Consider the following 21,719-nt stretch of genomic DNA (forward strand, 5'->3'; position numbering starts at 1 on the left):
GAAGAAACAGAGACGCTCCACGGGCTTAGCGGGAGGACTCTCAACACTGGCTTAATCTTATCAAAACAAAACAAAACAGAACCAAAAAACAAAAAGCTTTTATTTCGAAATAATTTTAGATGTACAGAAAAGTTGTAAATATACTACAGAGTTCCCTTACACACTTCACTCAGCTCGTCCTATTCTACCCATCTTACACAACTATGGCGTATTTAGCAATACTAAGAAATTAACATTGGCGCAGCACTATTAACTAAACTACAGATTTTATTCAGATTTTACCAATGTTTTCACTAATATCATCTTTCTGTTCCAGGATCCAATCCAGGACACCACCACGTTGCATTTAGGACTTAACTCTTTTTAGTGTTTTATTTAAAGATGCACAAATGTAAACCTAGTATAAGTTTATTATGCTTTTAGCTCTTGTATTACTATACACCAAAACAAAATTGATACATTATTTTCATGTAAAACTTTAAAACTTCAAACCAATAGAATTCAAATTAATTTACTATGATAATTGATATATATATATATTTTTTGATGAAAACCTGTCGCTGCTTTGCTAGATGAATATATAGCACTGCTATGACATGAGATCTGTTGCATCCTCTATCCCCACCTGATTTAATTCTTACCACCACCGTCCTCTATGTGATCAACTGCAAAACCTTCTTTTACATAATAGGCCATGACATCATTGGGCTTTCACTTGGCTCAGACGTGTCCCTATCGTATTATTTCATGCCATCCTCTCTCCTTCTAATCACTGAACCGAAACAATAAAAGTAGTGGCACATGGAGCCAGTGAACTGTAAACTTAAATGGAAACTTGGCACTGATATGAGCAGTAGTACTTTTCAGAAGACGCCAACCAGATAATCAGATATGCTCATATCAGTTGGTTAAAAGATTATTGTTGAGAGAGGAAAAAAAAAAACCAACCAAAATGTTATTTTGCAAATACAACTGTAAGCCCCAGTTTAAGAAACACTGCAGCGAGATTATATACAATGTATGGTGAGAATCTAGGTATTTAAGGCCCCCTGGAAATGAAGGAGGACGAATGGGAGTTACTGAGGTACACAGAGGGTGGGATGAGTCGTCAGAAGAGCAGGTGCAAAGACGCGAAGGAGGCGTGAGAGAGGGTCTCGTATTTTTCACACTGTGAGTAATTCAGCTCGGAGCGTCTAGGGAGTGAGCGGGGTTGAGAGAGGAGCTGGGGAGGGGGCGGCATCAGGTACGGTGGCTGGAAAGTCGGAAGGGGCCAGCAAAGGTGTTCAGATGTGTTCTTCTAGGCTTGGGGAGAACTAAAGAGTTTCGAGTTGGACTGTTGACGTGATCAGGTTTACCCATTAGAGACATGACTTCGTCTCCTGTGAGAGACAGATTTGGGGCCGGAAGACCAGAATAAAAGGATTGCGATGGCCAGGTGGGAGAGGATGAAATGTGAATTCCTCTGGCAGTGGGAACAGAGAAGAATGAATTTGATATCTGAAAGGGAGAATCAAAAGGATTTGGAGTTGGATTGGCTGCGGACGTAAAGAATTGGGAGAGGAATCTTGAATGTTTACTTAAGGTCTCTGGAATGGCAACTAATAACGCAGCAGTTGGGCTTCCCTGGTGGCGCAGTGGTTGAGAATCCGCCTGCCGATGCAGGGGTCACGGGTTCGTGCCCTGGTCCGGGAAGATCCCACATGCCGCGGAGCAACTAAGCCCGTGAGCCATGGCTGCTGAGCCTGCGCGTCCGGAGCCTGTGCTCCGCAACGGGAGAGGCCACAGCAGTGAGAGGCCCGCGTACCGCAAAAAAAAAAAAAAAAAAAAAAAAAAAAAAAATAACGCAGCAGTTAAGATTGTTTGGCGTCTACAACTTTATTTTTTTCTTAGACAGTTGTTAATGTTTTTGTTCCCAGGAGTAAATAATAATAACTAATAAGTAGTGCTTACTATGTTAGGGACAGTTCTAAGCGTTTCATATGTACTGTATTTTATAATCTAAAAGTCCATTAACTATAAGATGCACCATTATCCCATGTACCATTAGAAGAAAAATACTGTCAATTAAGCATGCAGGACACACAAGACACACCTGATTTCAGGATGATAAAAATAGGTATCCTGGACTCAGTGAATTATAACACACACTCATTTTGTCTTTATAACGGCCCTCTGAGGTAGGTTCTGTTATTGTCCTCATTGTTCAAACGAGGAAACAGAAGCAGAAAGATTACGTGAGCTTGTTCTATCCAGCCTCTATCCAGGTAGCCAGTGGTAGGGCCAGGATTTGGACCCATGCAGTCTGGCTTTGAAAACTGTACTCTTAGTTCCAAGCACAGGCATTGCATAAAGCACCACATGCAAGTTCACCACAGTCTAGGGACTGAATATTTGTGTTAGAGATGAAACTAGAAACAGCCGAGAAGCAGCATCTGCTTTGTAGTTCCACCCTCAGTGGAAAACAACCCTAGAGCACAGAGGATTGAACCCTCAGGCCAGTGACTGTGGAAGGGCACCATGCTGGCACCGAGGACCAAGAACGCCTTGTTCTACCTGGAGGAAAACACCATGTTCCTTGCAGTGTGGTTCCTGACGCTCTAACAGTTTTTTGTTGGAGAAGGAAGATGTGTGAATGGGCATGTTTGAAACAATCATTTTGGCAGAGAGCTGTGCTGTTTTCAATATTCCAAAGGCCAAAATGTATGGGACAAAGAATTAGGACTTTGGGTCAGGATGCAGAGTGATTAATTGACTCATTTTTATCAAGAAATATTTACTGAGAGTGTGCTATTTACCAGGCACTGGGTTAGGCCCAGGGAACCCAGAGATGAATTAAGGCCCAGACTTTCAAGTCTAGGTGGAAAGGGAGGTCAGACAAGTACATTACAAACCATGAAGGTAACTACCATGGATTTACTTCAAATCTTTCGGAATAATCCAAGGATGAGGAAGTGGTGAGGGTATAGCTGAAACATAATGGTTCATGTGTGAATTGTTGAAGCTGGGTTTTATGTACATGAGTTCAATACACTATTATACTTCTAAATATGTTAAAAAATTTCCGAGAGTAATGAAAATGAGGGAGAAAGAAAATAACAGGGTGAAGAACATGTTCAAAAGGAGTCCATCCCCCATGGAAACAACCTAAGTGTCCATTAACAGATGAATGGATAAAGAAACTGTGGTATATGTATACGATGGAATATTACTCAGCCATAAAAAAAGAACGAAATTTTGCCATTTGCAGCAACATGGATGGATTTGGAGGGCATAATGCTAAATGAAATAAGTAGACAGAGAAAGATACTGTATGATATCACTTATATGTATTATTTGTGTTCTAAAAAAGACAACAAACTTGTGAATATAACAAAAGAAGCAGATTCACCGATATAGAGAACAAACTCGTGGTTATCAGTTGTGGGGGGCAATACAGGGGTGGGGGAGTGGGAGGTACAGACTGTTGGGTATAAGATAGGCACAAGGATGTGCTGTACAACCTGGAGAATACAGCCAATATTTTGTAATAACTGTAAATGGAAAGTAACCTTTAAAAATTGTATAGAAATCAAAAATTTTTTTAATTTTAAAAATGGAGCCCATCCCAAATTTAACAAAAAAGGAAGTTTTATGGGGTCTATTTAAAAAAATGATATTTTAATTAGCCTTGAGAGGTTGTGACTTAAGGAAACCAGAGTGCCTGAAGGAAACTGCCAAAAACAGGCATCTAGTATAGCATGGCATCCATGTTCATTATTATTGTCTGTAGGATGTGTTAAATTACTGTGCATTTTAATAATAAAAATCTGCAAAAAAATAAAGGTATTTATTCAGTACAGTGAAAGCATGGGAGAATGAGAAAAATATTCAAAAGGTGAGTTTTGAGGAGATGGTGGCCTCTGGATATAAGGACAATAGGAGGGCTTCAAATGAGCATCAGCCAAGATTCAAAAGCAGAGTAATGAAATTGATATTCATGAGGTAGATGGCAAATCTAGGGGTCAGTCAGTGGGAAATCGGATTGAATAAGGTAAAGTGAAATGGTCTAGGACTCTTTATTATCAAAGTTAGGAGTAGGCTATATCTATATATCTTACACCTAACACATGTCAGTGACAGACATGCTTGTGGTTTACACTCAATGGGTCTTTACAATACATTCTTGAAAATAATAAAGGTAGGGACTTCCCTGGTGGCACAGTGGTTAAGAATCTGCCTGCCAGTGCAGGGGACACAGGTTTGAGCCCTGATCCAGGAAGATCCCACATATTGCAGAGCAACTAAGCCCATGCACCACAACTACTGAGCCTGCTCTATAGAGCCTGCAAGCCACAACTACTGAGCCCGAGTGCCACAACTACTGAAGTCCGCATGCCTAGAGCCCGTGCTCTGCAACAAGAGAAGCCACCCAATGAGAAGACCGGGAACCACAATGAAGAGTAGCCCCCGCTCACCACAACTAGAGAAAAGCCCGCGTGTAGCAACCAAGACCCAAGGCAGCCAAAAATAAAAATAAATTTTAAAAATTTTATTTAAAAAAAATAATAAAGGTAGTATTTCTGTGTGTGAAAGTATTCAAAGTGTCTTGGAAATCATCCTGCATATTTTGGAAAATAAGCATTTTCCATTTTTTAAAAAATTGAGGTATAGCTGAGTACAATATTAGTTTCAGGTGTACAACATAGTGATTCAGTATTTTTATAATTATACTCCATTTAAAGTTATTATAATATATTGGCTATATTCACTGTGCTGCACAATATATCCTTGTAGCTTGTTTATTTTATACACAGTAGTTTGTACCTCTGAATCCCCTACCCCTCTCGTGTCCCTTCCCCCTTCTCTCTCCCCACCGGTAACCACTAGTTTGTTCTCTAGATCTGTCAGTCTGTTTCTGTTAACGTTTTCTATTTTTACAACTTGCTTAAAAGGCCTATTTTATTACCACTCTGAAGCCCATGATCTTTCTCTCCCTTGGGACACCGCCTCCGCAAGGAGGATGGCAGTCCTGCGTATTTTCTCAAAAGAAGTCTCAGGCAGAAGGTAGAATTTGGAGTGGAACTTTTTTTTTTTTTTTTTTGGAGTGGAACTTTAAGGTAGAATAAGGACTGTTACAATAGGAACAAAATTGTTAAGCTCAGAAGTCGTTACTCTGCCATGAACAATATAGCTTGTGCTCAAAGTGACCCACCTCAGTTATATGAAAGTGGAGGACTACTCTCTAGTTTCAAAAGGACCCTTTTGCACAGTTAACCGACACTTGCTGCTGAAGTTTGATCTAACCACTCCAAGAATTCTTAAGTCCTCAGATCTAGGCAATAGTCTCTAAGTAACTGGATGATCAACAGAAAGTTTGTGAACTTTCTGAAAAGGATACTTAAGTGAGGGTCTGTCTGTCAAAACTGTCACACCCATCTCAAAAAACATCAGGTTCAAATCCATTTCTTCCCTGATCACCTCCTCTTTTACCTTTCCCCCACTTTTTTTTACTATGCTTTTTCTTTTCTTTCCTTATTTAGTGAGATTGCCAGGAAGGAAGAAAATTTTCTCTACCTTTCTAGGTTATTTTGGCTGGTCTAAGAATTAAATTGACATCAGATTAATACGTGAAAATCAAACAAAAGTGTAATAACATGTATACAAGGGAGAGACCCAGGAAAACTGAGAAATGCACCCAAATACTGGAAACCCTCATCTTAAATACCATCTTCAGCTAAAGACAAAAAAGATTGTTTGGGGCACTGGTTTGAGACTTCAAAGGCGAGGAAGGCAACTGACATGGAGATTAAAAAGCAAATGTTTGGTAAACAAATGCTTGCTGGGTATCACAGAGACAATGGGACACAGAGAGGAATTTTAACAGACTTTGCTAGGTTCCTCCCTGTCTACCACACCCAGTTCACACCCTAGTTATCCATGGCGACAGCGCCCTTCCTAGAACAGGTCCTCTATCTACATTCTTCTAGACAGTGAAGGGGAAGGTCAAAGTTTCTTCCTGTGTATTCTGGGCCTTGATTGGTTTCAGCTAGAAATAATCCGCACGCCAGAGACATTTTGGGGTGGCAAATTTTGCTCCCCTGCAGGATGAATGTCAATTCCAGATGAAAATATTTTTTTAATATTTAAAAAAAGCTTTTATTTCTAATGGAATATTGCAGAAACACTGGTGAGAAAAGAACTCACTTGCACTCTGAATTCGCTCCCAGGTCGCATTCTCTCCCTGGATTCCCTGACCGGGCCCACCAAAGCCTCAGTCAGCCCAGACAGCCTCGCCCTCCCGGGTACCTCGACCCTTCGGCCTGAGCCGCGACCCTAAGAGCTTCCTGCTCCTCCCTGCTGAGAAAAGGGAAAGCAGTTCTTCGCCCTCCCCATGTTAAAGCCGCTCCCAGCCCCACAGCATCCCGGACATCACTAGTTAAGTTTCCCTAACTCCACCACTTTCCCACTTCCGGGACGGGCGCTTTTTCCGGCGCCCGGAAGTGCGTCATCACCCAGCGCCGGCGCCCGGGCCCCACGCCGCCCAGGCGACCCAGGAGGCCCAGAAATTCGGGTGCTTCCGTGCACTGCAGCGTCCGGGACTGGAACCGGGGTCGCTGCTCCTCGGCGCCGCGATGCAGGTCTCCAGCCTCAACGAAGTGAAGATTTACAGTCTCAGCTGCGGCAAGTCCCTTCCCGAGGTGAGTCACGTCGGGTCCTCCTCTTCGCGGGGCAGCCGCCCCTCTCCTCCTCCCTGTACCTGGTAGTTTCATCTGGGCCCGGGCCGGCCCCAGACTAGGGGAGGCCCAGAGTGCAGGGACGGTACCTGGGGGAGCTGTGCTGGGAGACGAGGGCAGTGCTGTTACAGCGCCAGAACCTGGGCCGAGGGGTGATCAGGATTGATGAGTTGGCTTGAACTTTTGGGGGGTAAAGTTCTCTAGAACAGAGGAACTGTCCCTTTGGGCTTGTATAATGTTCGCAGCCGCTGCCACACCGAGGAGGAAAACGTGGGCAGATTGGTTGTCAGGTGTTTCTCCCCCAATTTAATGCCCGCTCATCAGCTCTTCTTTGAATTCCTATTATATGCCAAGTTCTAGAAATACAGCGGTGAAGAGGTATGCAGACTTTGCGTCAGCAGCATTTATGATGTGGACGGCAGTATTTTTGAACCTTGCTGAACTTAGCTTGATTTCGTTGAGTCTTAGGACATCAGAATTGGAAGGCGTTTGGAAAGTCAGCCATTCTCTTCCAATCTGTTCATGTTGAAAATATGCAAAAGATCCAGCGACGGGAAGGGTGACTTGTCCAGAGTCATCCGCCTAGGCTCTGTAGCTTGGATGTTATTTCTCATAAGTGCTGGTCAGGCTGCTGTCGAAGCGCTGCCAGTGAGAAGAAACTTTTGGCAGAAGCTCCTCCATTTTGAGACTGCTTGTTAGACAGTTGTTTTAAGAGACGCCCCCTTTTTACACGCTGCTGTTGCTCTGAGTCCTGCCCTTGGAAATCAGAATAAGTGTAACTCTTCCTTGTGTCTGACCCTAAAAGATTTGGAGCCAATGATTAGATTCTTCTCAGAATTCAGGTTAAATAACGCCTCGTTCTCCAGCTGTTTGTCACACAGCATGAGCCTTCTTATTTTGTTCTTTGGTTCTGCACATTTGCTGAGGTGTGAGTACCTGCAGGCAGCCCTGTTCTAAGTGTTGGGATACGTGATGAACCGGTAAGATAAGGTTCCCTGTTGGGGAAAAGGATAATAAGTAAGCAAATGGGACAACTTCAGATACTGAAAAGTGCTTTGAGTGCTGAGTGTCTATAAGAGAGCACTTGTGGATGAATTGTTTACAGAAAGTGGTTTGGACTCAAGCCCTCAGGGAAGGCCCCTCTACAAGGGGGTAACATTTGAACAGAAACTTGGATGATGAGAAGGATCGAGTCTTGTGAAGATGGGGGAAAGGAAGAGTTTTCCGTACTGAGGGAACAGAAAGTGTCAGTGACCCACAATGGAAGGCACTTGGCACGTTGGAGAAACAGGAGCAGCACGGTGGTGGCTGTGGAATGCTCAGTGGGGCAAGAGGGCGGGGACAGCTGAGGCTGGAGAGGTGGGCCTTGTAGGCCAAGGCAGGAAGTGAGGGTTTTATTCTTAGTGCTGTTGGAAGCTGTTGCTGGGTTTCAGACTGGCTGATCTCTGGTAAATTACTGCAGCTGGGGAGGGTGTGAGTGGGGATGAGTTAGGTGGTCCAACTGAGAGATGGGTGGCTTGGGCTAGGATGATAGCAGAGGAGATGCTAAGACTGGATGGGGTAATGGAGGTGTTTTGGAGGTAGGCTAATGGCACTTGCTAATGGGTTGGATAGTCGCAGGGAGTTGAGGTGAAGGAAAGAATCAAGAGAGAACTCTTAGGGTTTGGATCTGAATAACTGGGTACACGGCGTTGCTGATAACTGAAATGGAGAATCGAGCACATTGCGCGTCGGGGGAAGGTAGTGAGCAAAAGGCGCCCAAAGTTTTATTTTTGATACTGAAGGTTTGATGTTCTAATAAACATCAGGTAGAAATGTTGAGTAAACAGGTATGTGTCTCCTGTTAATTTTCTTTTAAAGTAATTCTGACTTATCAACAGATTGCCTATTTTGCTTTACCTACTTCAAATGTAAGATCAAGCAGGGTTGGTTTTTTTTTTCTTTTCTTTTTTTTTTTTTCTCCAACAATGGAGGGGTGCCTGTCCAGTGAGAGAATTAGGTCATCAGCATTTCCAGAGCTCTTTTGCTGGGTTTCTGGTTAAATTATTTGGCATTGGTAAAGTGACTTTCTCTATTAGCTGTGATTTTATAGAACACAAAGAGGATGCCTGATATCAGTGACAACTTTCAGTTCTTTGGTGAACTTCTAAAACGTAGACTGATTCATTCCTGCCCCGTGCTGACTCTGTCTTGTGTGCTCTCCTGTAGTGCTGTCACTTTGTACAGAAACTCCAGAGTGAGCTGTTTTTCATCATTTTTCAACTGTTTTCCATCATCACTGTTGTAAGGAATTTCTGGCTCTTTTAGGTCCCAGGCTCCCATTTAGAAGGCAATCTCAGTCCCCTCCTCTTTGCCCCAAGCTCATGAGGTGTGAGACCAGCTATTGAATGAACTGCCCCCTTTTTTAGCATAACTCCCTGAGAAGAGGAAATCGAATCCCCTATTAAAGGAGAAGCTCTTTGTTTTGCTTCTATGAGGTTGATGTAGAAGAATGTATCGAGTGCCCAGAATTATAGTTTAACATCACCTTTAATTGAAACATTTCTGCCTAAAATGAAATCAGAGCAGTGTCATCATAGAGACCAGCACAGACCTGTAAATCAGTGCCCTGAAGACAAAGACAGGAGGCGAGCTCTGGCTCAGACTCAGGCCCGTCAAAGAGTGACACCTGTTCCAGTGTGGACACTGCCTCAGGCGTCACACTTAGGGTCTTCAGGGGTGGGACTACATGACCAGAGAGCCCTAAGGATTATGATGTCCCGTGTCTAACATGGGCTGTACATTGGGTTTGCGCTTTTAGAAGTGACATCTGTTAATTTTTCTCTTGCTTTTCTTTGATTTCCTGAGGGTATGGTTTCTTAACCTCGTCATTATTGACATTTGGGGCTGGACAGTGCTTGTTGTACAGGCTGTCCTGTGCATCGCAGGAGGTGTGGCAGCATCCCTGACCCCTACCCACTAGTTGCCAGGGGTGCCCACCCCTTCCCACTGTGGCAACCAAGTAGCTTTAAGAATTGCCAGATGCCCTTTGGAGGCAAAATTGCCCCTGGTTGTGAACCACTGCTTTAAGCTAATCCTAATTGATTAGTGCTTCATCATTGGCACCTGTTCATGCAATGGACTTACGCTGCAAGCTAAAATAAGGTACAGGGATTACAGGACAAAATCTGGTGTCAGTGGATGTGACTTTTAAAAGTATCATTTCTTTATTATCAAGTGTCAGCTATTTGGTCAGTTATTTATTGGTTTATGTTTTGTAAAAAAATATATTTCTTTAAGAAACTTTCTCCATTTAATGTTTGCTTTTTAAAATTTCACTTAAATAAAGTTCCATATATTAGTTATAACCCATAATATTTGAGGCTTACTCCTTTCCCTTAGGTTGATTAGGTGAACTAGTTTTCTCTTGTGTAAAATATGGTAGTTCTAAAAATTTATTGTCTAGTATATGTAAATATATACCAGAAAAAAATCCATGTAACAGGATGTTAACAGTAGGGTTAGGATTACAGAGTAGTTTCATTTTCTATGTTATATATTCCTATAAAGTTTCAACTTTTTAATATGAGCATGTATTATTTTTGTAAGCAGAGAAACAATTCAAGTAAATATGTTTTAAAATAAAGTCTCTTTGTTTTCTTTCAGTGGCTTTCTGACAGAAAAAAGAGAGCACTTCAGAAGAAAGATGTCGGTGAGTATTATTTTTTTCATTTCAGCTACATTTGTGATCCACGTTATAATGCTTTTCTCATTTATTGTTATCATATTTAAGTGAAGGTTTACAAAAACACAGTGGAATTCATGCAGTGGAAAATAAACTTCCTGCCCTTTTCCTTCTTTTTTTGTTTTTTTATGTTTTTTTTTTTTTTTTTTTTTTTTTTTGTGGTATGCGGGCCTCACTGTTGTGGCCTCTCTCGTTGTGGAGCACAGGCTCCGGACGCTCAGGCTCAGCGGCCATGGCTCACGGGCCCAGCCGCTCCGCGGCATGTGGGATCTTCCCGGACCAGGGCACGAACCCGTGTCCCCTGCATCGGCAGGCGGACTCTCAACCACTGCGCCACCAGGGAAGCCCTTTTGTTTTTTTAAAATTTTTATTTATTTAATTTATTTATTTATGGCTGCGTTGGGTCTTCGTTGCTGCACTCAGGCTGTCTCTAGTTGCGGCGAGCGGGAGGCTACTCTTCGTTGCGGTGCACGGGCTTCTCATTGCGGTGGCTTCTCTTGTTGCGGAGCACGGGCTCTAGGTGCGTGGGCTTCGGTGGTTGTGGCATGCGGGCTCTAGAGCACAGCCTCAGTAGTTGTGGTGCACGGGCTTAGTTGCTCCGCGGCATGTGGGATCTTCCCGGACCTGGGCTCGAGCCCGTGTCCCCTGCATTGGCAGGTGGATTCTGAACCACTGTGCCACCAGGGAAGCCCCCTTTTTCTTCTTGAGAAAACCTTTTTTGTGCTTGATACAGTCCCGTGGGTATGGGGTTTGATTTTACCTACTTAAGCGCTAGTAAGTTAGCTTTTTACTGTTTCATGGACGATAGCAGAAGACGTAATACTCCTGAGTCAGAGACAAGGGCTCCATTACTCAGGCGGCACAGCAGATAGCACGAGCGCCAGCATGCCTCTGTCACCCCCCTGCCTGGGTTCCACAGGGGCACTCAATGTGGCCCAGATGGGTGCACTGCATGCAGTGGGTTTGTGTTGCAGCTGAGGAACACAGAACTTGAGAAGTCCACACTGCCTTTACAGCAAGCAGTAAACAAGCCTGCTCTTTGTCTAGAGGAGACTCACCTGTGGAGGTTCCCAGCTGCATAAATAATGCTGAGAGGTGGCTCAGGGAAAGGAGTGGCCAGGGCCTTACGGTCTTGCCACAGCCAGCAAGACCGACAGGAATGCAAGCAGTCCTAGAAGGACTAGCTCTCCTAACAGTTCCGCAATCACTTTGTTTGCCAGTGTATCATATCTTTTTCCATTTGTTAAATCCATTTGTCAGCTTTTGAGATATAGAGGCAATGAACATTTTCTTTCTGAACAAAGTAATTTTATATACAGGACATATGAACATGAACATATGATCATTGTAGAAGATTTTGATTCTCTAAGTTATGACAGCAGGGAAGATAGGTTTGTAAGATCAGTTTTTAACTTAAATCATTTTGGACAAATTTTCATGAAATTTTCTCTATTACAACTTGTCATAGTTGAAAGATGATTAACTTCCCACGTATTTTGTTCAAGTTATTTTCTGGAAATCAAAGACCTAAGATATTGAAAAGGTTTGTGGATGTGAGATAAATATCTCAAAGCAATCATCTTGGAAAAGTAGGCTTTATATAAAATTAGAAAATTACAACTTTAAATCAAAGGAAAAGAATAATTGCTGCTTTCGCAGTGCTTACTGATTTTGATTTCTTCTGATTCTCTCATTCCACTCCAGTGTTCTAGTGTGTAAGAAAACAGATTCAGATTACTTCGAGGAAATAATTGTTCATTGACTCCTTTCCAGCCCATCTCAGAACTATCATGTGTCTTCCAAATTTCGTGGGCCACTCCTGCTCGGTTGGTTTGGTGAACAAGGCAATAATGTGCCAGAGAGTCATACACAGTCCATACAGTGGGCACATTGTTACAATAGCAGCCAGCAAGAATCCACACTTTCTTGGTGCAGGGAACCAGTTTTTGTGAGAGTACATTTTAAGTGTTTTGACCCAGAGAGATTGCTCTAAGGCTTCCTCTAGCCTGGATCTTCTTGGCCGCAGATCAGTGCTGCCCAAAGAGGCAAAAGTCAGCTTGGTAGCAGCTTCTTATATAAACTTAAGATTTTAAAGGCTTAGACTTGTTATTATTTAGAAGAAAAAATGGTAAAGATTTTTGTCTTAGCCATGATCCATGATTGAATAACAATAGTGGTTTAATGTTTATTCTGTTGCCCCTTTATCCCGGGCTTGAAACTGGACGTTTGATGCACTATTATGGATATTTTTTTTTTCCAATTAACGATGACACTTTTTCCTTTTTTTTTTTTTTTTAGAAGATGTTGGGGGTAGGAGTTTATTAATTAATTTATTTATTTTGGCTGTGTTGCGTCTTCGTTTCTGTGCGAGGGCTTTCTCTAGTTGTGGCAAGCGGGGGCCACTCTTCATCGCGGTGCGCGGGCCTCTCACTATCGCGGCCTCTCTTGTTGCGGAGCACAGGCTCCGGACGCGCAGGCTCAGCGTCCGTGGCTCACGGGCCCAGCCGCTCCGCGGCATGTGGGATCCTCCCAGACCAGGGCTCGAACCCGTGTCCCCTGCATCCGCAGGCGGACTCTCAACCACTGCGCCACCAGGGAAGCCCCACTTTTTCCTTTTTGAAAAATAAAAATAAAATACTTAGTTTAGAAAAACAAGGTATGAGCTAAGAGAAAAGCTTGCTGTGTCATGGACGGGGCTGTGTCTGTGCGCCTTCCCGAGGCTAGGAAGCACTGGGACGTTGCCGTTGGCAGTGACCGCTCTGAATACTGTCTTCCTGGACACAGAGGAAGCACGTGGCGGTTAAACCAGTTTTTTATCTTCTTTCTTTGTAGATGTCCGTAGGAGAATTGAACTTATTCAGGATTTTGAAATGCCTACTGTTTGTACCACTATTAAGGTATCAAAAGACGGGCAGTATATTTTAGCAACCGGTAAGCATCTTTTTGGTTATGATTTACATATACTTTGTAGCAGGAAATGCTGTGGTGGGAAAGGTCACTTTTAAAAAATTACCCTGACATTTTATTATTTAAAAATTTCAAACATATAGAAATATTGAAAAAGCTGTATCGTGAACAGCCTGTCGCCTAGATTCTCCAGCAGTTACTGTATTTGCTTTATCACATACCTGTCTGTCCATCTTTCTGTCATCCGTCAATCCATCCTGTTTTCTGATGCACTTCAGAGTAAGTTGCAGGTCTTAGTAGACTTCACCCCTTAATACCCCAGTGTGTGCATCATTAACTAGAGTTCAGTATTCATTTATGGCTTTTTTTTAAAAGATACGTTTGTATAAGTACATTGATGAGTTTGGACAAATGCATACGCCTGTGTAGCCCAAACCCCTACCAAGATACAAAACATTCTCCAGAGCGTTCCTGACGCCCCGCGGTCAGTCCCTGCTCCCACTCACGTGTGGCCGGCCGCTGCTGTGATGTATTTGTTCACCGCAGACAAGTGTAGCCTGTTTTAAATGGACTTCATGTAAGTGCAGTCACACACTATCTATTTTTTGTGTGTAAGACTTATTTCATCTAGGACTTCATATTTCAGATTCATTCATGTCATTCTAATATGTGTCAGTAATGTGTTCTTTTTTTATTAGCAAATAAGATTTCCTTATAGGACTGTGCCACACTTTGTTAATTTACTCTTCATTTGGTGGACGCCTGGGCTATTTTCATTCTTTGACCGTTATTGGTAAAGCATTATGAACGGTCTTGTGCACGTCTGTTTTGAGGACGTTGCCGGGTCGTAGGGTATAGATATATACTTAGTCTGACAAGAAACTGCCAGATGGTTTTCCAAAGTAGTCAGATCTTTTTGTACTCCCACCAGCAATGAACGATAGTTCCAGGAAAGGTCATTTTTTTTTTTTTTTTTTTTTTTTGCGGTACGCGGGCCTCTCACTGTTGTGGCCTCTCCCATTGCGGAGCACAGGCTCCGGACGCGCAGGCTCAGCGGCCATGGCTCACAGGCCCAGCCGCTCCGCGGCATGTGGGATCTTCCCGGACCGGGGCACGAACCCGTGTCCCCCGCATCGGCAGGCGGATTCTCAACCACTGCGCCACCAGGGAAGCCCGGTCATTTTTATCATAATGATTTTCTCTATCATATACTAGTATTTTTATGTCACTAAGATTTTACGTTAGCAGTGTTCATCAGTATCAAAAAGTCAACAAATGTAGGGAACTTTGAATGTATGACACGTTAGAACAGCATTACCCAACCTTTTGTTGGTTGTGATTTTGCTACATCTATCCTGGGTATTGTCCACTCACGTTTTTTTTGTTGGCTTAACATTATCCCTCTGTATCGCTTTTCCAACCACTTTCTTATTTGACAACGTTTATGCATCCACGTGCTAGCCTCTTCTGTTCTCTGTCAATGGTTGTCTCGTTACTAAGACTATCCACATTTTTTAGCGTCCAGTTTTATGTTCAGAATCTAGATTATATATAACATATATAGTGTATACAGAGTATGTGTGTGTTCATATACTATACTATATACTGTTTTTAAATAAGATCTTGGGCTTTGATCCATGCCAGAAAACACAGGACTACTTCATTCCTTGCTTTTAAAAATATCCTTAGAGGTTTTAAAAGTCAGTCTTTTTCTTTTCATGATAAACTTATAAAAAATGCACACATTATAGAAATACATGAGATAAAATGTGAAAGGTCCCTAAGATTGCACTAAAATACACAAAATATCACTGTGCTTATTCCTCCATCTTCTTTCTGTACAGAGTACTGACACTGTCATTGTTGAGTTTTACAAAAGCCAGATCACAGTGTAAACGCCACTCTGCAGCCCTCACTGCACCTGCTGTACTCACTCTCCCTTTCACTTTGTGATGTGCTTTGGCACCTTTCCATGTCGGGAGTTGCAGGTCTGTGTCACCCTCTCTATAACCTCTATAATGATTTACCATCATTTATTTAATCGTTTCCCAGTCAGTGGACATTTAATTTGCTTTCAATTTTTGGCCATCAGTAAATAATGCTGCGGTGAACATTCTTCATGTCTTTGGTACACTTATGGGTGTGTTTCTGTAGAATAAATTTGTATAAGTTGAAATACAAATATAAGGTGTATGAGCATCACATATTTTACAGATATTGCCAGATTGTCCTCCAAAGAATTTATAACAATTTATACTTATCACCAAAGTATGAGAGAACTTTTTTTTTTTTTTTTTTTTTGCGGTATGCGGGCCTCTCACTGTTGTGGCCTCTCCCGTTGCGGAGCACAGGCTCTGGACACGCAGGCCTAGCGGCCATGGCTCACGGGCTTAGTTGCTCCGCGGCATGTGGGATCTTCCCGGACCAGGGCACGAACCCGTGTCTCCTGCATCGGCAGGCGGATTCTCAGCCACTGCGCCACCAGGGAAGCCCGAGAGAACTTTTTTTGAACATCAACCTCAATGCAGATACCATTTTTTCATCTTTGCCATTTGATAGACAAAAACTAATTTTGTTTGAATTTTTTTTTTGAATTTTTTTTGAATTTTTGAATTTCATTTTTTTATACAGCAGGTTCTTATTATTTATTTTATAAATATTGACAAAAACTAATTTTAAAAAAATCTACCTTGTTAGATTATTTGTGAAGTTGATTAGTTATTTGTATTTCATACACAGGTGTATACATTTTCTGTGTCTTGCTTGTTTATGTCCTTTGTTCATTTTTCCCTTGGGATGTTGGAGAGGGCTGCTTTTTAAAAAAAATACCTTTATTCGTGTATAATTACTTTATAGTGTTGTGTTAGTTTCTGCTGTACAACAAAGTGAATCAGCCATATGCATACATATATCCCCATATCTCCTCCCTCTTGCGTCTCCCTCCCACTCTCCCTATCCCACCCCTCTAGGTGGTCACAAACCACCGAGCTGATCTCCCTGTGCTATGCAACAGCTTCCCACTAGCTATCTAATTTAGGAGTGGGCTGCTTTTAAATTCTTTTTGTTTGATATGCTTATAATGAATCTTACCTTTAAACAAAAAGTATACTCAACATATCTGCAGGATATTGATAATGAAAAGTATGTCCTTTAGGTTTTACCTCACATTAAATTTTTTTATAGGAACATATAAACCTCGAGTTCGATGTTACGACACCTATCAATTATCCTTGAAGTTTGAAAGGTGTTTAGATTCAGAAGGTAAGTAAGAGGTTATATTTGAAATCACAAAAATAGTTTTTATATTTGGCTGCGTTTCTGCTTTTTAAAATGGGCATGGGTTGTGTATCAGTTTTCTGTGCTGTGTAACAAATTGCAATAAACGTGGCAGCTTAAAAAAGATTCATTTATTAGCTCATAGGTCTGTAGGTAAAGTCCGTCCAGGCTTTTCTTTGTTCTGTGCTCAGGGCTGACCTCAAGGTGTAAGCCAGGTGGGACTCTTCCAGAGGCCCTGGGCGAGACCCCTTTTCAAACTTACACGATGTTGGCAGAATGCAGTTTGTTTTGGTTGTAGGGCTAGGGACCCCTTTGCTGCTGGCTGTCAGCCTGGGGCCATGCTCAGCTTCTAGAGACCCTTGCATTCCTCCTCACTCGGTCCCCTCCTCCGTCAGGCCAGCAGCAGCTCATTGGATCCTTCTCGTGCTCTGAATCTCTCTGACTACCCCTCTGCCGCCAGCTGGAGAAAACTCTGCTTTGCAAAAAGGGCTCGTGTGATTACAGATCTCTCCTTTGCCCTAGAAAGTGATGTAATCACCAGCGCGGTGTCTCCTCACATTGACAGTGCCCACCCACACTCTCCAGAGGAGGGGACTGCCCCGGGGGGAAGGTCAGTGGGGTCATTCTTAGAATTCTGCCTGGCACGGGGTGCAGGTTGAAGTGGGAGAGTTCAGGTATTCTTGTCAGGTGGCCCCATGTTTGAGACTGAGGGAAAAGAAGTTAATGGGATATGTATTCTCTTAACTTGTTTCACTGTCTTCTTTTTGAAAAGTAGTACAAACTCCATGTGCCGCTAATAATAACTGTTTTCATTCTTCATTTTCATTTAGCAGATATACTGTGAATGAGTAAAAAGTTACTGTTAACCTTTTTTAAAGCAAAAAGTTTTGAGTTTTTAATGTTTGTTGTTTTACTTTGAACATCTCAGAAAAATCTGTGACAAAATTTAGAAGTCATTATGTTTTGTAAATTTATTATTTAATTTGCTTCAGTTCTGTAGAAAATCTAGCTGATCTGTATAAAGAAACTAAAGCTTTTAATTTTCCATTTGGTGTTTGGGGGACAGTATAGCATGGAAACTTGTTCTTGTGTTATGTAGGTGCAAAAAAGGAAGAAAACCCCAGCATTTGTATATAGTATTTGTGTTGAGTTAGAATCCTTGCATCAAGTTTGTATTTTTATTAAAAAAGTGGACTGATAATTGTATTTTTCCTATTTCTTATTTTTCAGTTGTCACCTTTGAAGCTTTGTCTGATGACTATTCAAAGGTATGCTTTATAGCATTGGTTTATACTGCCTGTCCTCAAGAAATGAATGAGTGGGATTTGTTTGTACGATAAGTGTTTTTATGATGTTTCCATTGTTAAATTTAAAATGGTTGTATAGTGAAATAAAACCTATTGTTTTCTATCAATATATATTTAGTTTGTCACATGTATGTGACAACCGGGATAGAGATAGCCTTTGGCCAGTCTAATATTGAAATAAGTTTTGCAGAGCATGTATGAATGAAACCTTATCTATATTTTTAAGGATTGGTAGCAGTCATCTTTTTAGACCATCCTGTGTTCTAGATGTGTGATTTTCATTATTGCATTTATTATTTTCGTTTTCTTATTCATATGTGAAAAGTACAGTAGCAGTGTTACATGTTTAATTTTCTTAACCCTGCAAATAAGTGGTTGTGCATCTACTGAAACAGTTCAAGACACAGCTAATATATTTATGTTTCCTTTTCTTTCCTTTTTGGTGCCATTAGTGCATCTTTCGACTCTTGTAGTTTTCAGCAGTTACAAGATTGTCAGTAAAAGTGCCTTATTCAATTTAAAATGAAAAACTTTTAGAGATGTCATCGTGAAGGAAAATTGAATTTTCAGAGCTGATATACTTTCTATATTGTCTTCAGTTCTGGAAACTATGGGGTACAGTTTATCCTTTTGCCTGTGGTAGCCGTTTATCATATGTTTTGGGACTTGTAATTTTATAGTATATTTTCTCTAGATATTGATAAATTCGCTTTTAAATACCATCTGCAGATTGTTAAGATACCTCTGTAATACGTTAAAGTCAAATTTATACAAGGAGCCTATCAAACTCTGTGATAATAGTGAGATTATTAAAATGTGTTCTTAAGTAAAATAGGAAATGACTCACCGAGGTTGCTGAGCAGTGCTCTACATTACAGAGAGCTGGTGCCAGATAAATGAAGGGCATTTGTGTGAAGTCTTTCAGTTAGAAGGTAAAGTATGCCAAAAAACCTATCTAAGATGCAGGAAGGCGTTAAGTAACTAATGGAGAGGTTTGATTCTCAAACACATTTCTTAACCATCATGGTGAGTCGTGTTTATACACATGCATTTACAGAGAGCGAGAAGGAGGATGAGAGAGGTCAGAGATTTTCTTGCTTTGCCGGCTTCAGTGATGACGATGAAATAAATACTTTAACCTAAGCAAACTAATTTTCTTGTTTCATTTTCAGATTGTCTTCCTGCATAATGATAGATACATCGAATTTCATTCGCAATCAGGTTTCTACTACAAAACCAGAATACCAAAGTTCGGGAGAGATTTTTCTTACCATTATCCATCCTGTGACTTGTACTTTGTTGGCGCAAGGTAGTGGGGTCTAGTCACCCTTTGTTTTCTCCTTTCCACCTCCCCAAGCAACTTCTGTTCTTAAAATTGAGGAGAGGGATTAAAAGAAGAATAAGACATTATCCCTGCCTTATGGTTGCTCAAAGAGTGTAGTTCCGAAGTGACTGGCTCATTTAGGCATTACATCCTTGACTTCTATTAGCAGGCTGCTCTAAGTCTAGAGAGACGTGGGTCACCCAGTTAGTGTAGCAGTGGTGTGAAGTCAGCATCTTAGCCCCATTGCATGCATTTCAAAACTTTTATTCTTAAATGCTACCTTCTTTATGATTATAAAAATAATACACATCCATTTTAGAAAATTGGGAAAATATAAAAAAGAATAAAGAAGAAAAGAAAATCACCCATAATCATGCCACTCAGAGGAAACTCTTATTAGTATTTTATTGTTATTTCATTGTAGTCTTATATACATACTTATAGATACATTTTGGATCTTGTATTCTCTGTGTTATTTGTAAATAGTATTCTGCTTAATGACGTCATAATAGTTCCCTGGCACATGGGTAGTTTAAATCACTTTTATGCATGAACAAACTTACAAGTAAGGTGGTTATCTTTTAGGTACATTCTTGTATCAGTTTTACAAAGGGAAGTGATGCTTTATGACAGGTACATGTTTCTAAACATTATATTTACTTGAAGAAACGTTCATTGTAGTTTACTGGATTTTTCACTTTATTCATTGTTTGGCAGCTCTGAAGTTTATAGATTAAACTTGGAACAAGGACGGTTCCTGAATCCTCTACAGACTGATGCTGCGTGAGTGTTTTGTTATAAGAATCCTGCTGTATTTATTTTGTCCAGGAGATGAAGCCAGACGCCCAATTTGTTGTCAAATGACATGTGTTGCATTCAAGCAGAGCTCTGGGCCGCTTAGGTAAAAGAGTAACATTAAATTTTTTCTCACACAAAAAACTCATTAGAAGACCTGGTGATGTCGTAAAATTAAAAAATATATTTTTAATATGTGTGAAGAGTTTTTAATTCACTCCAGAAATTCAGTTACTGTTTTTTGCTGTGTTCTTTAAATTTTTTTTTTTTTTTTTGTGGTACGCCGGCCTCTCACCGTCGCGGCCTCTCCCGTTGCGGAGCACAGGCTCCGGACGCGCAGGCTCAGCGGCCATGGCTCACGGGCCAGCCGCTCCGCGGCATGTGGGATCCTCCCGGACCGGGGCACGAACCCGCGTCCCCTGCATCGGCAGGCGGACCCCCAACCACTGCGCCACCAGGGAAACCCCTTTAAATTTTCATTCATGATTTAGTTTTGTGAAATTTTCTTTTATAGAGAAATTTTGAAATAACTTGGAGTACTATTTTTTAATTTTATTTTTAATGCTTTTGCTGGCAGACATTTAAGATTTTTTCACGTTTTCTTTTCATCATATGTTGTGGCCTGTACTTTTGTTTTATTCATAGAGAAATCCTTTAGGAATGAATCTGTCATAATAGTATTAATACTGAGTAATAGCAACAACAACAGTAGTGAAAGCGCTTACTGTGTGCCAGGCATTACTCAGGATTTTATATATATTCACTCATTTGAAACTTATAACCAATTTTTACAATATAGGTACTATTGTTATCTCCATTTTACAGATAGGGCAGCTGAGACTCAGAGAGGGTAAGCAGCTTTAAGTTCACACAGCTAGTATAGAGTGGAAGCTGGATTACTTCCCACCTATGTATATAATGAGCTTGTTGGATTTCCCTTATTGCTTTGAAGGGGATTTTTTTTTTTTTTTTTTTTTTTTTTTTTTTTTTTTTCTTTTTGTGGTATGCGGGCCTCACTGTCGTGGCCTCTCCCGTTGCGGAGCACAGGCTCCGGACGCGCAGGCTCAGCAGCCATGGCTCACGGGCCCAGCCGCTCCGCGGCATGTGGGATCTTCCCAGACCGGGGCACGAACCCGTGTTCCCTGCATCGGCAGGTGGATTCTCAACCACTGCGCCACCAGGGAAGCCCTGAAGGGGATTTTTAAAGGTTGGAAGAACAGGTAGTGATAAAAACCAGGTAAACTCTGGGTTTCTTTTCCACATTGATTTGAAATACTCTTATTTTCTTTAAAAGGAAATTGTAGTAATGTCATGATGCATCCTTGAATAATAAAAAGTTATATGCTCTTTAGTTACAGAATTTCCTGTTTATAATAACAACTTTTATTTATTGAGTGTCTCGTAAACTCTAGACGCTGTGCTGAACATGTAGTTTTTTCATTTAATCCTCACAGCCGCCATGTGAGTTTGGTGAATACCATTTTGCAGAGGAGGAAGATGAGCCTAGACCAGTGTACTCAACAAGCGGGTCAAGTCTCAGGATTAGTGTAGTGATAGCCTGTGTTCTTTTTGCTTTGGAGAAAATACGGTGAGGCGTGTGTACTCGCGATGGTGGAATAGTGTTTGTTTTCTTTTTTTTTTGAATAGTGTTTTTGAACAAAGCCCTTCCTTGT

The 21,719-nt window shown here is 41.4% G+C and overlaps 1 protein-coding gene across 1 annotated transcript in view; it reads left to right on the forward strand.

The window, feature by feature from the left end:
- The first annotated feature begins 6,478 nt into the window (after positions 1 to 6,478).
- NOL10 (nucleolar protein 10) overlaps positions 6,479 to 21,719 on the forward strand; it is an 88,787-nt gene continuing 73,546 nt past the window's right edge. The window contains exons 1-7 of the mRNA XM_059078374.2: positions 6,479 to 6,677; positions 10,359 to 10,404; positions 13,270 to 13,368; positions 16,528 to 16,605; positions 17,851 to 17,888; positions 19,100 to 19,236; positions 19,969 to 20,034. Of these exons, the coding sequence (XP_058934357.1) occupies positions 6,612 to 6,677; positions 10,359 to 10,404; positions 13,270 to 13,368; positions 16,528 to 16,605; positions 17,851 to 17,888; positions 19,100 to 19,236; positions 19,969 to 20,034 (530 nt within the window). The 5' untranslated portion in view covers positions 6,479 to 6,611. The remainder of the gene's footprint in view (positions 6,678 to 10,358; positions 10,405 to 13,269; positions 13,369 to 16,527; positions 16,606 to 17,850; positions 17,889 to 19,099; positions 19,237 to 19,968; positions 20,035 to 21,719) is intronic.

This window comes from Kogia breviceps, chromosome 11, assembly GCF_026419965.1.
Source record: "Kogia breviceps isolate mKogBre1 chromosome 11, mKogBre1 haplotype 1, whole genome shotgun sequence".
Classification (NCBI taxonomy): Eukaryota; Metazoa; Chordata; class Mammalia; order Artiodactyla; family Physeteridae; genus Kogia; species Kogia breviceps.